This window comes from Carassius gibelio, chromosome A11 (assembly GCF_023724105.1).
Source record: "Carassius gibelio isolate Cgi1373 ecotype wild population from Czech Republic chromosome A11, carGib1.2-hapl.c, whole genome shotgun sequence".
NCBI lineage: Eukaryota > Metazoa > Chordata > Actinopteri > Cypriniformes > Cyprinidae > Carassius > Carassius gibelio.
Window position 1 is genome coordinate 13,250,792 of NC_068381.1, and position 17,723 is coordinate 13,268,514.

General features: G+C 35.4%; 1 protein-coding gene across 1 annotated transcript; it reads left to right on the forward strand.

The window, feature by feature from the left end:
- The first annotated feature begins 1,141 nt into the window (after window positions 1-1,141).
- Window positions 1,142-16,500, forward strand: LOC128022393 (nicotinamide phosphoribosyltransferase). The gene is made up of 11 exons (XM_052609908.1): window positions 1,142-1,418; window positions 3,698-3,833; window positions 4,598-4,701; window positions 4,846-4,974; window positions 6,994-7,152; window positions 11,113-11,243; window positions 12,584-12,809; window positions 13,081-13,200; window positions 14,105-14,245; window positions 14,330-14,455; window positions 14,938-16,500. The coding sequence occupies exons 1-11, from the start codon at window positions 1,368-1,370 to the stop codon at window positions 15,109-15,111; spliced, it is 1,497 nt and encodes a 498-aa protein (XP_052465868.1). The 5' UTR covers window positions 1,142-1,367; the 3' UTR covers window positions 15,112-16,500.
- The last annotated feature ends 1,223 nt before the right edge of the window (window positions 16,501-17,723 follow it).

The window sequence follows — 17,723 nt, forward strand, 5'->3', positions numbered from 1 at the left end:
CTTAAGATTAAGACAAAGTCTTCCATTTTTTTCTGTGAATAAGAATACAATGTTTAGGTAGAAGTCTTTACAGCCAGAAGAACCACTGTGATTTCTTAGGGGTTTTTAGAATAGCGGTTTTGGATTTAGGAGTTAACAACAAATACCGCAGCAATGTACTATAAAGTTGTTGTGTAGCTAACAAGATACTAAATAAAATGATGTGTGTTTACCTGCTTGATTAATTGTACAACTAAATATATATATATGTGTGTGTGTGTGTGTGTGTGTGTGTATTTAAATACACAGCAGCTAAAAAATGCATGTTGGAATTATGACTAAATTTTTTTTGGGTATAATTCAAGTAATGTTAACCACACACAGTGAAATGAAACTTATTTATAAGAACTTTCTGAACCCTCTGGGTTGGCCTAAAATTTGGCATCATGTCTGACTGTCATGCCAGAGGATTAACACACTAGAATCTTTATAAGATTTTATTTGATGCAGGCTAAGCATACTGAATGTCAACATATTCTCTGAGGGACTCTCAGCATAATTGCATCTTTTTTAATGTTAATCACTATGGTATTTAAACTGTTTCCTACAAAGGCGGGGTTGTTTTTAAAAGCTTTTATGATATGAAAAGAGATTAGTTACATCTACCCGAGGCTGTTTTTCCAATGTAAATTATAAATCTCATGTAGATCTGCTGGATCAGTATTCACTTTTTTACTATCACAATTAATAAACATTATATAAAAACTATGCAGTAATAATAATAATAATTATTACTATTATATTTTGTGATGAAGCACACTTACAAAGTTTCTTTGTTGATGTGTAAAAAGATTATCTAAAATGCTCTCCTAATCTGGCGAACCAGTTGAATGTCCAAAACCTCTCTAAAATTACACAAAACAAAAATAGCTTTTTTTAATATGAATTTATTTAATTTTTAAAGGAAAACAAAACCAAAAGTGTTTCTTAAAATGCCACGTCCCGTCCATGAATTACTCTTTACAAGAAAACGAAACTTTGAACGCAACAGCCAGCAAAGCAGCTCTTTAGTTTCGGATAGTCAGAAGCTTTTTGAGTTTGTCCCCGCCCACTTTTGCATCAATAAACGTAGCCCGCGTCTCTTTCACACGTCTTAGCCTGACCCCGCCCACTTTCCACCCCGTTGTGTGTGATACTGGACGATGCGACCTATCCGTGCGCGCCCTCACATATACAAGATACTGAGCTGATCGTATTTCACTACATTTTCTTCTGGCATATACCCGAAAGGCATCGAAAAGGAAGGTTATTGAGACCGGTGTCACGTACATCACATACAAAGCGGAGAGAAGCGACAACGTTTCGCTTTTAACGTTACTTTGTCCTCTATGATGGCAGCTCAGGATTTCAATTTTTTACTTGCGACGGACTCTTATAAGGTAAGAATCATCTTGCTCGAGCGGTTCAACACCAGAAACGCAGAGACACATGACAGCACTTTGCCTGTTTTGACAGTAGCCCTTTGTGCTTTAGCCGTCACGTATATGTGCGGATAAAACCAACTTTGACCTTGTGAATCGATGAAATGTAAATGAAAACATGACTCAGAATAACCTATAGATAATCCAATATCGCGTTTATTGCGTTTTCTTCTCGTTTTCTTGGAGGAAATCGATGTAAGCTCACGTTCGTTTTAAATGCCCCACTCATTGAACGCTGAGCGCGGGAGGAGGGGCTTATGCGAAATGACCTCGTGCAGCCTAGCTTCGCCGAAGGCCACTGCGCGTGACGTCACGTAACTCATTTTTTTTTTTTTTAGAAAACCAAAAATTTTTAAATAATACAAAAAAAAAACTTATTCAAAATGACTACATATTGTTGTACATGTACTGTTTTTGTAAGCTTAAATATAATCTAAATAACCAAACATCAGAGTCTAGAAATCCAGTCAGATAGTAACAGTGGGCTTCAACCGATTTAACCCCACCTGTAATATATCTGTAATCAGAAGCTACGTGTTTCACAGAGTCATAAACTATGAATGAAAGTTCTGAGTGTATTGTTTTTGTTAACTTTTTGTAAAGCTGTTGTAAACATTCACATGATTAGAGCTGTTTAATATCACTTTTAAAGTCTGACTCCGTCAAAGGTCCAGATAAGGAAAGATGCAACTCCCATGCATGAAGCAGCATGATTTGATATATTTAGTATTACAAAACAATTTTGTTAAACTAACAATATCACATAATAAGACGCTTGCGCAAAAAAAAAAAAAAAAAAAAAATTAACCCCACATTTTATTATGCATTTTTTTAAATCTATATAATGTTATATTATGTAATCCTATGTAATGTTCCAAGCTTCTTGGGAGGTGACTCTATTTATTAAATGTCCTTAGTTGAGTTTAATGCTCTTTACAACAGATTTAGTAATTTCACCACTGTAATTCTCCATTTTGGCTAATGCTGAAAGGCCAAGGTTGTGTAATGATCTTTGTGCTTCTCATTAGTCTTTGGAATCTGACAAAACAGCCAGCTGCAAGTCCCATCTGGATCTATGCTGAAATGTCACCCGACAAAAATATGATATGGATACGATAGGATAACTAATTGTTTTATGAGATTTTGACACCTAGCCATGAGAATGAATGCACTGTTGTTATGTCACAAAAACACTCCTCGAATGCTACTTAGAAATCTATTGTCTAGCTCTAAACAGGTTGTACCAGGTATCATTGATGAGTGATTCAGGTTTAGACTGATGTTCAGCTCCACTCAGAATTCCACTGAAAACTAAGCAGATTTCCTGTGATGGGGAAAACCCAGCATTCATAAAATGTTTCACAAACTGAATTTGCAAAAGTCATCAGATTGCACAGCAGATTGTCTTTCCATTTCTTACAAATCGCATGGAAGTTATTTCTGTCTTTATATAAGCAAATTGAATTGGATTTCAGGGTTGATGTCATAAATGATGTTGGACACGTTGGACAACCAAACTAATGGAACATCACAGACCTTTATTCGTTTCTTAAGTAGCAGATAGAAATATATTTAATTTGTTTTGCTTTGACACAACTGTGTCCTCTATTTTGGGGGTCAGGCCACGTGATGTTTATGCAGAGATTGTGTCTCAGGGCACTGAAGGCCAGACCTTTTGTAAAATTATATAAAGATATAATAGCAGGTTTGTGCTTTTAAATCAAGACACTGTTTCAGCCCACCCCAGCTGTAGCTTTACAGTATGAGTGTACAGTAAACAATACTTTTTTTTTTTTGACTTTCATTTAGCAAGGATGCATTAAATTGATCTGAAGCGACAGTTAATAAATGCTGTTTTTGTTTTTACTTTCTGTTAATCAAAGGATCCTGAAAATGCGTCTCAAAATTAAACTTTGGTAACAATAAGAAATGTTTCTTGAGCACCAAATCATCACATTCAAATGATTTCTGAAGGATAACGTGACACTTAATACTGGAGTAATGGTTGCTAAAAATTCAGCTTCGCCATCACAGGAATAAATTACATTCGAAATATTTTCACAATATTACTGTTACTGTATTTCCAATCAAATAAATTCAGCCTTTTTTATTAAATTTTTTCAAAAACATTGAGACAATCTTGCCCCAAACTTTTGAACAGTAGTGTATTATTAATAAAAGTACTAATTTTGAGAGTGTGTAAACAATTCTAATACTCAAAGCTGTCTTTCTTTCAGATTACCCACTACAAGCAATACCCACCCAATATCAGTAAGGTGTACTCCTATTTTGAGTGTCGGCGCAAAAAGGGGTCACAGTTTAATGAGGTGGTGTTTTTTGGCCTCCAGTATCTCCTGAAGAAATACCTAGCAGGTGATTCTAACTACTTTCATCATTGTGTAACTCCTGTGGTGATCACAAAACTTTTGTGTAGTTTGACTTGTCTCACATGGATGTACTGTTTGTTTTTGAGTCATGCAGTAAAAGTCTGTTTTGGGCCATTTTAATGCTTTTACCCATTTCATTTTTTATAAAAGTGGCCATAAACACAGGCCAGCTCTGTTAGAGAAAGTAAAAACAAGCAGAATACATTAAGTCCCCAAAAAACATTCTAGTTACATAAGGCTGATTCCTCTTAAGCTTCCCGTTTAAGTATTCTAACCCAGAAAGTGTGTATTTTGTGGTTTGCGTTTCAGACTGCAATCATGAACCAAATGTGTGAGCGACAGCATGTGTTTTTGTTTAGTTTTGTTATGTCTCCACTGATTTAGAGTTTCTTTCCAACCAAACTATTTGTACTCGCTCTTTATACAATGAATATTTCATTGAATCTTAAGACGATTATTCTGGTATTGCATTCTCCCTGAAATCATGGCTGTTGTAAACTTTGCAATTTGTAACTACAGAGACGTGCCATGTAATATCTTGCTAAACAAATCTGTGCATTTATTGTCTCATTATATGGGCATGTCAGTGTATCATTAAATGGCCTGCTAGTTTATTGTTTACATATTGGACATTTTCTAAAGAGCATATGCTTTTTATATAAAGATCTTTAAAATGCAACTCCGACAATAGTCTGTTTTCCATATACGTGCTGTTCATTATAAGCTCATGTATTTATATAAATCTTGCAGGTCCAGTTATCACGGAGGAAAAGATTCAGGAGGCGAAAGTCTTTTATCAGATGCACTTTAAACAGGCAGTGTTCGATGAAGAGGGATGGAGGAAAGTTTTAGAGGTACAAACAGAAGTTCATATCAAAGTTTCTTTTCAGATATTTCACCGTTGCATGACTTTGAAGTCTTCGTACCTTGTTCCGGAGATGAATACAATGGGAGATAACGACCACCTGCCTTCTTCCTCTCCCTTATTGTGTTGTCAGAAATATGATGGCCGTCTTCCAATCCGTATCAAAGCAGTTCCTGAGGGGAAGATCATTCCCAGAGGGAACGTTCTTTTCACTGTGGAGAACACAGATCCAGATTTCTTCTGGCTCACCAATTATATCGAGGTATTACTTGTCGTCTTTCATCATCATATTTTTTTTTTTTTTAAGATGACTTCTGAAGATAATGAAAAACCTTAATTTCTGAGATGTCCCAATCAATGTTTAAAAAAATTATAAGAACAAAAACTGTTCAAATATTAATGGAAGTACACAAATACATAAATATTTATGAAATAAATCATATTTAACATATTTCCCATATTTGTCCATAAAATAATCATTAAAAAAATTGCGTCATGGTTTCCACAAAAATGTAAGAGGTACAAGTTTTTGATAAGGGGAAATGGTGCTTAAGCAGTTAATCAACATATCACAATGATTACAAACGACTGGCGTAATGATGCTGAAAATTTACCTTTCCCCTCACACGAATAAATTCAATTTTAAATATTTAAATTAAAAAGGTAATCATGTTTTACTGTTTCTACTGTATTTTTGTTCAATTAAATGCAGCCTTGTTCAGTGTTGGGGAAAGTTACTTTTAAAAGTAATGCATAACAATATTGCGTTACTCGCTAAAAAGTAACTAATTGTGTTACTTAGTTACTTTTTATGGAAAGTAATGTTATTTTACTTTTTGCGTTACTTTTTCTCATCTGGGCTGGGCGAATTTTTTTCTTTTCAGCAATAAAAAAGCAAACACAAATGTTATGTTTATCGTAACTATACAAATTTTTGCTTATTAGTATAGTTGAATTGGATCATTGAAAGTCATCAGCAAAGTCACTGGTTAATAAAATTAGTTTAAATGCATAAATTGTTTGTGTTATTGAACCTATTCAACTATTGCAGTTTACTAGTTACTTGAAAAAAGTAATCTGATTATGTAACTCGCGTTACTTGTAATATCGGCTCTCTTAATATTGGATGATGTACTGTTGTTCAGGATGACAGCAGGCTTTGATTTCCAGCATGCTCTTAGCTGCTGATCTTGGACCAAATAACTGAGGGAGGTTAGGACAGGCTGGTGGGGTCCGTGAGGACAGGAGGTCGTTAGGCACTGACCTTGCCTTCTGCCCTGTAGACTCACACAACAGCTGTTACTGTTGTCATTATGTAGACAAATCTTTCTTTCTTTCTTTTTGCTACCAGGTCTGGAGATGCATGCCTGTAATCAATGATGAACATTAATTGACTCTTTTTTTTCTTTTTTTTTTCACTATAGAATTAAAACCATAACTTTTGAATATTTAGATTTACATTTATTCATGCATTTGACAAGCTTTTATCTACACATTTTATCATTTTTATCGAAATCAGGCCCATCACTTTGGCACTGAAAGTGCCATGTTCTACTGTACTACTGGAAAATTGTGGTATAGAAAATGTTATCATTACAGTTCCTGATGGTTCCATCATAATGAGATACAAAGTAGTTTTCCAGATCCTTCGCTCTCTGATCCTCAGTTGGAACAAGCTTGCTAACACAAACTGATCTCCTAAGACCATCACAATCTTCAAAATAAAAAGAAAAGAAAAACGCTTTTCTTCTGCAAGAAATACACACAAACTGCCAACAACCACAATCAAAGACACTTCTTTTACTTGCCGTTCTCTTGAAACTTGATTGTCCCTGTAAGGTACTGTAAGTTGATGCTTTGGATAAAAGAGCCTGCTAAATGACTACAACTTGCAGAAGAAATGACATTTATGCCTATGATTAGAATGTGACATTAGTATATGCACTATTGTGTCAACAACATAACAATCCTTTTATTCACTATATCATGAACAATTTAAGCCAAATCTTATTTGCCTTATAGGCATTCTGTCAGCTTAATCAGCGTGCACAGTTTATTAATTGATGTGAGAAAATGCATAACATAAAAACACGAAGAACCACTCAAACAGTACAGAGTTCTTTGATGTGGGGCCCCTTTAAGGATGTGCACGTCAGGGACTGACAAAGACAATGTGTTGCAATTAAAATGGTCAGGGCCATAAAAATTGTGAGTGCTATTACAAGCCATCTTTGGTTTTCTCTGACGTCCATGTGATTGTGTGTACATTCTGTCCCTGCAGACGATGCTGGTCCAAATGTGGTACCCCATCACCGTAGCAACAATCTCCAGGGAGTTCAAAAAGATTCTGGCCAAGCACCTGAAGGCCACGTCAGGGAGCCTGGAGGGACTGGACTGCAAACTGCACGATTTTGGCTACAGAGGGGTGTCCTCACAAGAGGTACGATGGGCGTGGATCAGTAATTACACTTCCTGTTCAGGACTGTGTTGTTATTGTTAACTAAAAACTATATGAAAAATATATAAATGTTGTCCTTGGTAACTAACAGAAATAAATGTGTATGCTGCAGTAAATTAATATAACTAATCTGAAATAAAGAAATAATAATTGATGCTATACATAAATATTAAAAAATAAATACATTCATAAAAGCACATATAGCTAAATTACTAAAATGTAAACTAAAATGAAAATAAAAGGTCAGTTAAAATATTAATAAACACTATAATAGTGAATAAAAATAAATAATACTGGATCAGCACTAGAGTTAATTTTGTCAGCTATTTCTTTTTTATTTAGTCTAAGTCGTAGTCCTGTGTCAAATGTAACTTAGCTTTGAACTTTTGGCTCCATTTTTGTTCTTTTAACTTCTTTTCATTAATAATGTTGCATGTTCATTTAGTCTCAGTTATCGTTTGATGACCTTATTATAGTCTCGTCATTATCTCGTTTTTGTTAGGGGGAAGAAACTTGTTGAACATTTTTCGTCATAGTTTTCATTAAGGAAATCAACACGAATCAGCACAATGAATAGTAGCGGTACTGTGTTTTTTACCATGCATAGTACCTTGCTCGTAATTCTGGATGTGCAAATCTTTGTTTTCATAATCGACTAGTCTGTTGTGTTGTTTGATTGATACTTACAAAAAACAATCTTTTATATGTTTTGACTATAAGAGGCTTTATAGAAAACTAGAAAATTACATATTTTCATGTATTACTGATTACATGATAATGTTTTGCCCTGAAGATCTCATTTCTGTAGCCATTCCCTGCACATTTTGAAAAAGAATCATCCAAAGCACTGAACTATCTTTTAAGTTAAACAGGAAGTGCTTCTGGTGTGAAAATCTCTACCTTTATTCTTTTTTTTAGCTTTGAAATCAAAGCTAGAGCCAATCGTGGTCTTTCCCTCTTCAGTGCTTTTTAACGAAAGTTCGGTCATCTGGGGCAAATGAAATCAGACATTACTTGGTCAAAGGAAAAAATCGATTCATTATGAGACAAGGCCATTCCGTTTAATCAAAAGGAGATCAGACCTGACCTTTTGAAATGCTTATGATTTCTGTATTTCTCAAAGGTAGGAGCCCTGATTGTTGGCTGTATTTGAGTGAGGTTGTCGCGCTGATGGGTTTTGGGTCATCGGGTGGTGCTGTTTGAAGAGTTGTGTGAGTAAAGATGACCGTTTGGCTCTTGAATCAGCCCGTCTGCTGTGTAAAGGTCACCTCTGCCATGTTTCATCTATATCGCACAGTGGCAGGTTCAGGTGTTGGGTGACTAGTGATAAGCAGTGAGTCAGTTACTGATTGGCTGGATGTGTTTCGTGCAGGAGACCTTTGTGTGTGTCTGTGTGTGAAAGTGAGACCACTGGACTCTGATGAGGTGTGACAACCCGTATGTGGTGCCCTTTTGAGACCAGTGTGCCATGATCTAAAACTGGAGATGGTGACGCAGACTTCATACATCAACCCAGCAGTCGGACTTATTAGAAAAGGTGCATTTTCCATTAACATTGAAAATATGCTTTAAGGTTTAGGTCATTTCACAGGCTGGATTTTTACATTTAAGTCATATTATACTTTAAAAAAAAAAGAAGGTTCATGTGAAGTGATGCTAGACCCGTCATCACTAGACCTGGTTAGACTCAACTCAAGGGCAGACCACAGTGTTTAGGACACTGACTCTTAATATATATTGACTGACATGCAGTTGCCTTTTATATTTGTTAAAAATAATCATAGTTTATAGTTCCTCAGAGATTTGAACTTGCAACTTATGCCACTCCATAGCACATATAATACCACTGCACTGAAAAGGTTTGATTTAATAAAAAAAAAAAAATGTATTGGATGATTTATTATTATTTTATAATTTAATTTAAAAAAAAATTGACTAGCAGAGATTTGAACTTGTGACCTTTGTAGGCTCATAGCAAATATAATACCACTGTACCGAAATTGATTTAAAAGCTTAGATTAATAATTGAATTTGTAACTTAAAAAATAAGCAAGGTTTTGCAAATTTTAACTTGCAACCTTTGTAATTCCATAGCAAATGTAATATGATTATTCTAAAACTTTTGTAACTTTAATTTAATTTTTTTTATTTTTTTGTAAAAAAAAAAAATTAAACTAGCAGAGATTTAAGAGACTTGCAACCTGTATAACCTCATTGGAAAATATAAAACCACTGCACTAATATTTTTTATTTATTTAGTTGTGTTTATTTTTTCACAATCAGTTAAACAATCAGTTATATCCTATTGAATTGTATCTGTCGGGTCACATGACTGTCCAATGAAAAACCATCCATCTGGACATCCTAATCAGGGCCCACATTATATCTAGCTTTGTGGCATATTTCTCTGCCAACTGTCAATGTAATATTGCTTGTGTGCGTGTGCTTGTGCGTGTGCTTGTGCTTGTGTGTGTGTGTGTGTGTGTGTGTGTGTGTGTGTGTGTGTGTGTGTGTGTGTGTGTGTGTGTGTGTGTGTGTGTGTGTGTGTGTGCACGTGTGCTTGATCACTGGTGATTACATTAAATATTTCCTTGTCATCTCATGTGGGGCTTTGTGGGGAAAGTAAGTGCAAAAAATTTTTTTTAAAAAGGAAAAACCGAATGAATTGGAAGAGAAAGAACATCAGTGTGGGATCTAAGAAAGCCCAAAGCGCTTCTCCCTCAGCAGCTGAAAACAGACTGAATCATGCTGTGTTAAACTATCGAGTCTTCATTAGGGACAGAGGGATATTGATAGTGTATTTTCTAGGATGTGGCTGACTGGATTAATGATGGCTTCAAGAGGAGATTAATGATGCCAAGCAGAGTTTAATGCCTCTGATACTCAAGGATCCTGCTCACTCCCCTTCATCACTCTCTTCTGATCAAGGGACAAGCAGTGATGGATTTGAATGACTTGAGTGGTTCACAAGTGAAAGTTCTGTCATCATTCACTTAAATCCTTTTAATCCCATATGACTTTTGTTTTCAAGTAGAAAAAGTGAAGTACCTTTAAAAACATTACTCCATACAAGTCTTGTGCTATATTTCAAGTTTAAATAGAATAAGTAGAATATAATGACAAAATCACAAATTTACCATTATTTAAACTGAAATAAAAATGAAAATTGTAAAATGAAAGCGATTTCAAAATATCGAAAGCGAATCTTCAATAGTATATAAATAATACTAAAATAACACTGGTGTTTGTGCTGATCCATCATCGATCCATCATATTGTGCTGCTCTGTGCCCCTCTGCATTGACAATCACATGGGGTCCCTAGATCCTTGCTCCAATCACAGCTGCAGACTAAAGCCTTGTTACAGATCTGATTTCCTTGAGTTGATATCAAGCCCAGATCTCATCAGTTCTTAAAATAAAAAAAGAGAGAAGAAGAAGAAAGAAAAGCAAAATAGACTTGCTCTAAAACACCTTGTAGTAGAGCAAGAAATATTAAAGCGCTCCTCAGGTGGCTAAAGAGATTTTACTTGGAATTGTTCACTTTTTAGAGCAACATCCTTCCCTTGACCATCACTAAAGGGCAAATCCCCCTTGATTACTGTGACCTTGCGATGAATGAACTGAGACTGACTCGGTACTCTGAGCGTTAAATCAGGGGAATATAGAAAATGTTTTTTTGGCTTTAAACGGGCATACAATTGAACAGTCAAAATCTTTCTTATGATTTGCTTCTTAAAAGCCAGTTACTAAAATAAGATCAACATAATGGGCATTGGCTAATGTTTTAAATGGCTTGAGAGAAATCGCAACATTTGATCTTTTGGATTCCACTGGAGACTTATGAGCCTTAATATACAATAAAGACTTCAGGGACTGGGTTTGACATTAAACAGGTTCATTGGCTCATTTCTGCTTTGTTCTTTCTCTCTTTACTGAAACAGTCGGCAGCACTTGGTGGAGCTGCTCATCTGGTGAATTTCTGCAGCACAGATACAGTGGCAGGTCTGCTGATGGCACAGCGATACTACGGATGTCCTATGGCTGGATTCTCCATCCCTGCTGCAGAACACAGGTAGTGCACATGTACTTATTGCACACTTATTTTGTCCAGGCATGAACCAATTTCATCCTGCTGAGCTGAATTTTTTATTTTTTTTATATCCAAATAATAAAAACAAACACTAATAAAAATGACAAGCACAAAAAATAAAAAATAAAACTTTAACTAAAATCAAAAAGGAAACAGAAAAAGTATAAATGGAATTTATATACTATATAATAATAAAACAAAACCGTTTTAGATTGTTAAACTTGACACATTCTAGTTTAGTTTATAAAATTAACTCATTTAAAAATTATAAAATCATTACCCATTTACGCTTGCAACTTACCCTTTTATCACTCCAAATCCATATGACTTTCTTTCTTCCCTGAAACAGGAAATATTTGAAAGATTATACTGGTTGCTTTTTTTCAATGCAATTACAATGAATGGTTGTCTGGAGCTTTCAAAACCTCAAAGAATAGCACAGAAACATTATACAAGAGGTATATGTGATCATGTGCAGTATTTCAAGTCTGAAACCTCATGACAATATAGAGCTTGTGTAATTAACGGAGAGAAATTTAACTCCTTTTTTCCATTCCATGAGCTGTTGTTCATTGTGACCAGATTAAAGAATGATTCATTCACAAATCTCCTGAACTCTCTTGAACCTGCCAAAGGGCGTTGGATAAGACGTCAAGATTTTGAGTCATTAACAGCTTAACTTTTGGTCTGTGCATCACATGCAACTATTATGGCTTCAAAAGACTTGGAATATAGTGAACAATTTGTGTGGACCACTTTTTAGTGTTCTTTAGTAGCTTGAAAGCTTTATCATATTCATTGTAATTGCATGGAAATTAGTAGAGAATTTCCCTTTAAGACGGACTGGGCAGCGAGTCAGTCAGACACTACAGCTGCCTTCAAATTCAAACAGCCTCTGTCTTGGAAATTCAGCGCTGACGTTAAACACCTGCGTGTTAATTTGCATTTGTTCCATTGATTTCTAATTAGTTCTATTAGTAGCTACATGCATCTCGCAGCTGTAGCGCCTTTTGTCTGTGTGGTTGAGTGCATTTCCCAGTATAGCTCTCACTCTTTTTCAGATCACACGACGACATCTGTGACGTCATTCCATTTTTCAACCATTCCATGAATCACTTGCTTTATTAGCTCTACGGCTAGAGACCCATTTGCTGCAAATATTTGCTTTTAATTCTTCTTAAGCAAAGTGAAACCGGTTAATTTTAGTCTTAGCCTTATGCACCTTCAAACTAAATAAAGCAGTAGTGGGCGAGACTTCAGTAATTAGTGTTGTCGGACATTTGATGAAGGATTGTAACACTTTGTTTTTCATGTCTCTGTAGCACTATCATCTCCTGGGGCAAGAGCCGAGAGAAAGACGCATATGAGTGTCTGCTGGACCAGTTTCCCTCTGGGCCTGTAGCTGTGGTTAGCGACAGTTATGACATCTTTAAGGCTTGTAAGCACATCTGGGGGGACAAGCTGAAGGAGAGAGTGATGGAGAGGAGTGAGGATTCTGCCCTTATCATTCGTCCAGACTCTGGGGACCCCGCTCAGACACTCTTAGAGGTGTGTGTATCATGTATGTTCTAAGTGGAGTAGCGTTCACTACAGACCCTAATGCAGCCGTTTCAGTGAATGAACTTTATTTTAGTGAAGTAAAGCTTCAGACAAAATGGGTTTGCTTAAAGCAGTCTCCAGCACTGTGGTACATTGTGACTTACAGGGCTTGTAGGATTTGCAGATTGCATCCATTGCTTTGTGTTTATGGAAGCAATGCCTTTGAACAGGGTTCTCCAAACTCGGTCCACTTCATCTGCTTCTTCTGTTTCACTTTCAGGTGATAAAGATTTTGGAGGAGTGTTTTGGATGTTCTCTGAACTCAGTTGGTTACAAGGTGCTCCCGTCATACCTGCGCATTATCCAGGGGGATGGAATTGATCTGAACTCAGTCAATGAGGTAAACTAACCTCAGACCAAGAGAGATCAAACATACGCTACAATTCGAATGTTTGGGGTCAGTAAGATTATTTTAATACTTTTTTGTCAGCAGGGATGCACTAAATTGATTGAAAGTGACAGTACAGACATTTATAATTTTACTTTAGATTTTTATTTCAAGTAAATGCTGTTCTATTGGACCTTTCTATTCATCAAAGTTTCCTGAAAAAAAAAGTCTCATGGTTTCACAAAAATGTTTTTAATAACTGTTTTTAACATTTATTATTATAAGATATGTGTTAAGCAGCAAATCAGAATGAGAGAAACATTTAAAAAAAAACTTACCAACCCCAAACTTTTGAACTGTATAGTATATGTACTTCAATAATTTTTATTTGTTTCAGTGTGATTTTCAGTGGGGTCCAGAAGTCTGAAATTTTGAATTTAAAAACGGAAGTAATTTAAAACTGTAAGTTACAAATAAAATAAATATTTAAAGATTCTGCACCGTTTAATTTTTGCTTCAAATCCTCTATAAATCTATTTAGGATTTACAAAAAAAGCTAACTTGAGCACTGCCACCAATAAAGCATGGTTTTGTTGTTTTTCAAATTTTTCAATTAGCACACACATTAGCACACAATGCACATTTTTTCACAAATTAAATGCAAGCAAAGTTGTTATAAGTAATGAATGTATCAAATTACAGAAATGCAAATTAGAAGCATTTACACTTTGGTTTCAGACCTCACTGTAGGTGTGCTCATTCGACTAGTACAGGGATAACGTGATATTGGCTCTGAATGTTTATCGGCTATTCATGACCACTTGATTCTAAACATTATTACGGTTTACACAGAGGTAAATCTGTGATCATACTCTGGTCAGTATTACAATATTCTTTGTTTTTTTGGCTAGCGCAGATTCTGGAGAAGCTGAGCGATGAAGGTTGGAGTGCCGAAAATGTGTTTTTCGGTTGTGGAAGCGCACTCTTGCAGAAAATCAACAGAGACACACTTAACTGTGCATTTAAGTGCAGCTATGTGGAGACCAATGGCAAAGGCGTGAGTTTAAACGAGTGCAAAAGGTAAATTTGATCAGTTTGGCTATTTGTTTCTTTGACTATCATGTCATTTGTGTTTGCATAGATGGACGTTTATAAGCAGCCAGTGACGGACCCATCTAAAGGATCCAAGCGTGGTCGTCTCTCTCTGAGGAGAAACTCCGATGGCTTCATTGAGACGGTGGAAAAAGGAGCGGGCAAACCAGAGGAGGTCAGATCAACTGTATATCTGCTCTTAACCCATTATTTCATTATTTTTCCAAAATCTATATAGATTTTTTTGCATTTGTTTTTTTGCAAACATTTTCCCCCCACATTAAACTTTCAATGGTAGTTACATATAAATATATAAATAGATGCATTTAATTCTATGCCAGTTCTAGGCTGAATATATGAATATTGTGAAATCTTACAATTAAAAAAAATACTTTTACTTTTAAAGCATTTCTTTTTATTATCGATGATGAAAACAGTTGTGCTGCTTAACATTTTTGATGTCCCCCGTGAGCATTTTAATTTACGAAGTTCAAAAGAACAGCATTAGTTTAAAACAGAAATCTGTTGTCAGTTTTTTATCAATTTAATGCACCCTTGCTGAATAAAAGTATTCATTTTTAAACCATTGTGTATGTAAAAATATAAACATGGCTGATCCTTGTTGGTGATTCTCATTAATATGATGATCTTTTCTAGGACATGTTGGTGACTGTGTTTGAAAACGGGACCATCCTGCAGGAGTACACTCTGGATGAGATCCGAAAAGCTGCTCAGCTTTGGGAGGAAGACGTGAGCCCTTCCCAGCACAACGAAGAGGACAGCACTACTCTGGAGATCCACCAGAAATGCATAATGAACGGCGTGCATTAATATATACACACTGTTCTCATCACTGCCCCCTACAGACCAAACACAGTCCTATTCCACAACACTTATATGTTCATCAATATAACCGAACACAGTGTTACAGTACACTATACAAATACACATCACATCTGACGTTTCAGGCAATCCTTAAATTTGGGATTTGGTTGCCAGATTTATTTTTTACTAGTTCCTCCTTCATTTTACCACACTTTAAGATGCCAAATATCTTTGTTGGTGCTTCAGCAGGGTTTGCGTGCGATTGCTAGTAATGTTGTTAAAGCATCACCTGGCAGTACATTGATAGATGAAGAAAACTTCATTTGAGGTGATCTAATGATCGTATCTGGGCTTCTGAACCAGCAGTTCTGCACATGACCCTGGTTTCGTAAAATGAGACGCTCTGAAAATGCAAAAATTAGATTTAGAAAACACTAGCTATTTAAATTTTTGGAGGATTCTCAGTGTTCTTTTTAATATATATTTTTTAAAAGATACCCTTATTGTCAAGATAGCGCTTATGCATTTCTAATTTTTTTTTACTACAAAAGAAATCTGTTTTAAGCTATTCCCATGTTATGTTCAACATAGAGATGGCAGACTTGAAGATTATCCACCCACTTTGTCTTCTCGCTGTTACATAGCTCACTTAAACTTGCTTCCTGACCTTTCAGAATAATACTTTCATTGGTAAAAATGGACAAATGTCTTCTCTGGAGATAAGTGGTTTTCTTAGAACAGCAAATTGATCCTGATGTTATAAACGCACTCAGTGGAGTAAATGCTGCAAAACGAATAGAAAGTTTTCCTGATAATAGTTATAGTGTGATTTTATGTCGAGTTGGTTTTAGACTTCCATCTGAGATGCAAAAAACACATCATGCAAACACTTCCCAGTAGTCTGTCTGTCTCCATACAGCTGTTGATGGTGCCTTAAAAACCTCTCCGACCTCAGCGCCGGTCACTCTTTCTTTTGCTTTTCCTTTGGTCTTATTTTTTACACTTCATATTGTCCATCACGCTCGGTTTCTCTCTTTTATCCTTCCCTTTGCTCTCATTCTGTGACTCAAATATGAATGATGTTCAGTGATTGATTATTATTATTATTTTTTTTTTTTTTTTTGCTGTCAATCTTCTGTCAATGAGATGTGCAGTGGGTTTAATTACAGTGAACATTGATTATTGTGTCATCATCTTTGTGTTGGATCATGGAAATGACTCATTTCTGGGTTGTTGTGAACATCTGAAATGAAGCAGTTTCGCCCTACCTCTTTTTTTTTAACTAATAAAATTGTATAGTAATATGAAGTGATGATAATTACACTTAAATAGCATTTATTCTGTTGTGTAAATACTCTTTAATGGTAGTTTCAATGATAAAAATGTGTCTTGAAATTTTTGCGTCCCTGTTGCATTTTTTTGATTTTACAAAAGTGATATTTTGGATTACAAAAAGACAAGCAAACAGAAAAGACCTATTAAACATAGATTGAACTGCTTCGTCTTAATATTCATCATGTTTGATTCCTTCTTTAAGGGAGTGTTTTGGCAATTTTGAAATGCATATATTTTGTACAGAATATATACCAAAAATAATGATGGTCCAAGTATGTCTGGATTCTGTCCCAGTTTTTAATTGGATAAAAACACTGTGTCCTAGCAGAAAGGGAATGGAATGCCAAGGAAAGGAATGTGGCTTTCAGAATGAAAACAGTTGTGTTATTTTGCTCTGAATGTTGCTTTGAGTTGTGCATAACAAAATAGAAATGTCTGTATTTCCAAATTCCAGTGAAACTTGACAATGGTTTGTATCCTCAAGTTTTTATTCCCCAGAAGGTGGTTTGCCATGTTTTATTGTTGAACAAATATATTGTATTCACATGAAATTTACTTCTCACATCTTAGTTGGCATCCCAAAGCTCCTATTGTCATTACGTTTCGCTCTCAGAAAAAAAGTACAAATCTGTCGCTGGGACGGTAACCCAAGGTACAAAAGATAAAAGGGCCATCGTTTTCCCCTAGTGCATATAAGTACTTTAATCTATTTTATTACCTAAAGTGTACATAAAACATTTTAAAGCAGGATGTGAGAGCCATGGATTTATCACTGCAGAGTTTGGGTGAGGTTTTTTCAGTCGACCATGTGCAGCATATTTGTATAATGCAATTTTGTTCACTGACCAAAATAGTCACACACTTTTAATTTATACAAGGGTTTGGTCAGCACGCTTATGTGAGTATGAGACATTTTCAGCATTTAAAATAATAACCATTCTAAAATCTTAAATTGCTGTTCAAAGGTTTAGGATGTACTTTTTATACTCACCAGACTGCATTTGATCAAAAATACAGTAAAAAAAAAAAAAAAAATTCCCCCCAATCAAATTTTGGATGAATACAAACTTCAAAAGAACAGCATTCATTTGAAATATAAATATTTTGTTTCATTATAAATGTCATTACTGTAACTTTTCGACCATTTAAGGCACGGGTTTTCCCGTGATGTTTTTCCTTATAGAAGCTAAGGATGTTTTTTTTTTTTTTTTTTTCAGAATAAAAAGGGGGCCCTCTATTGATCATTTTGAAAAAGTGCATTTCTAATTTCCACCGACAACAGA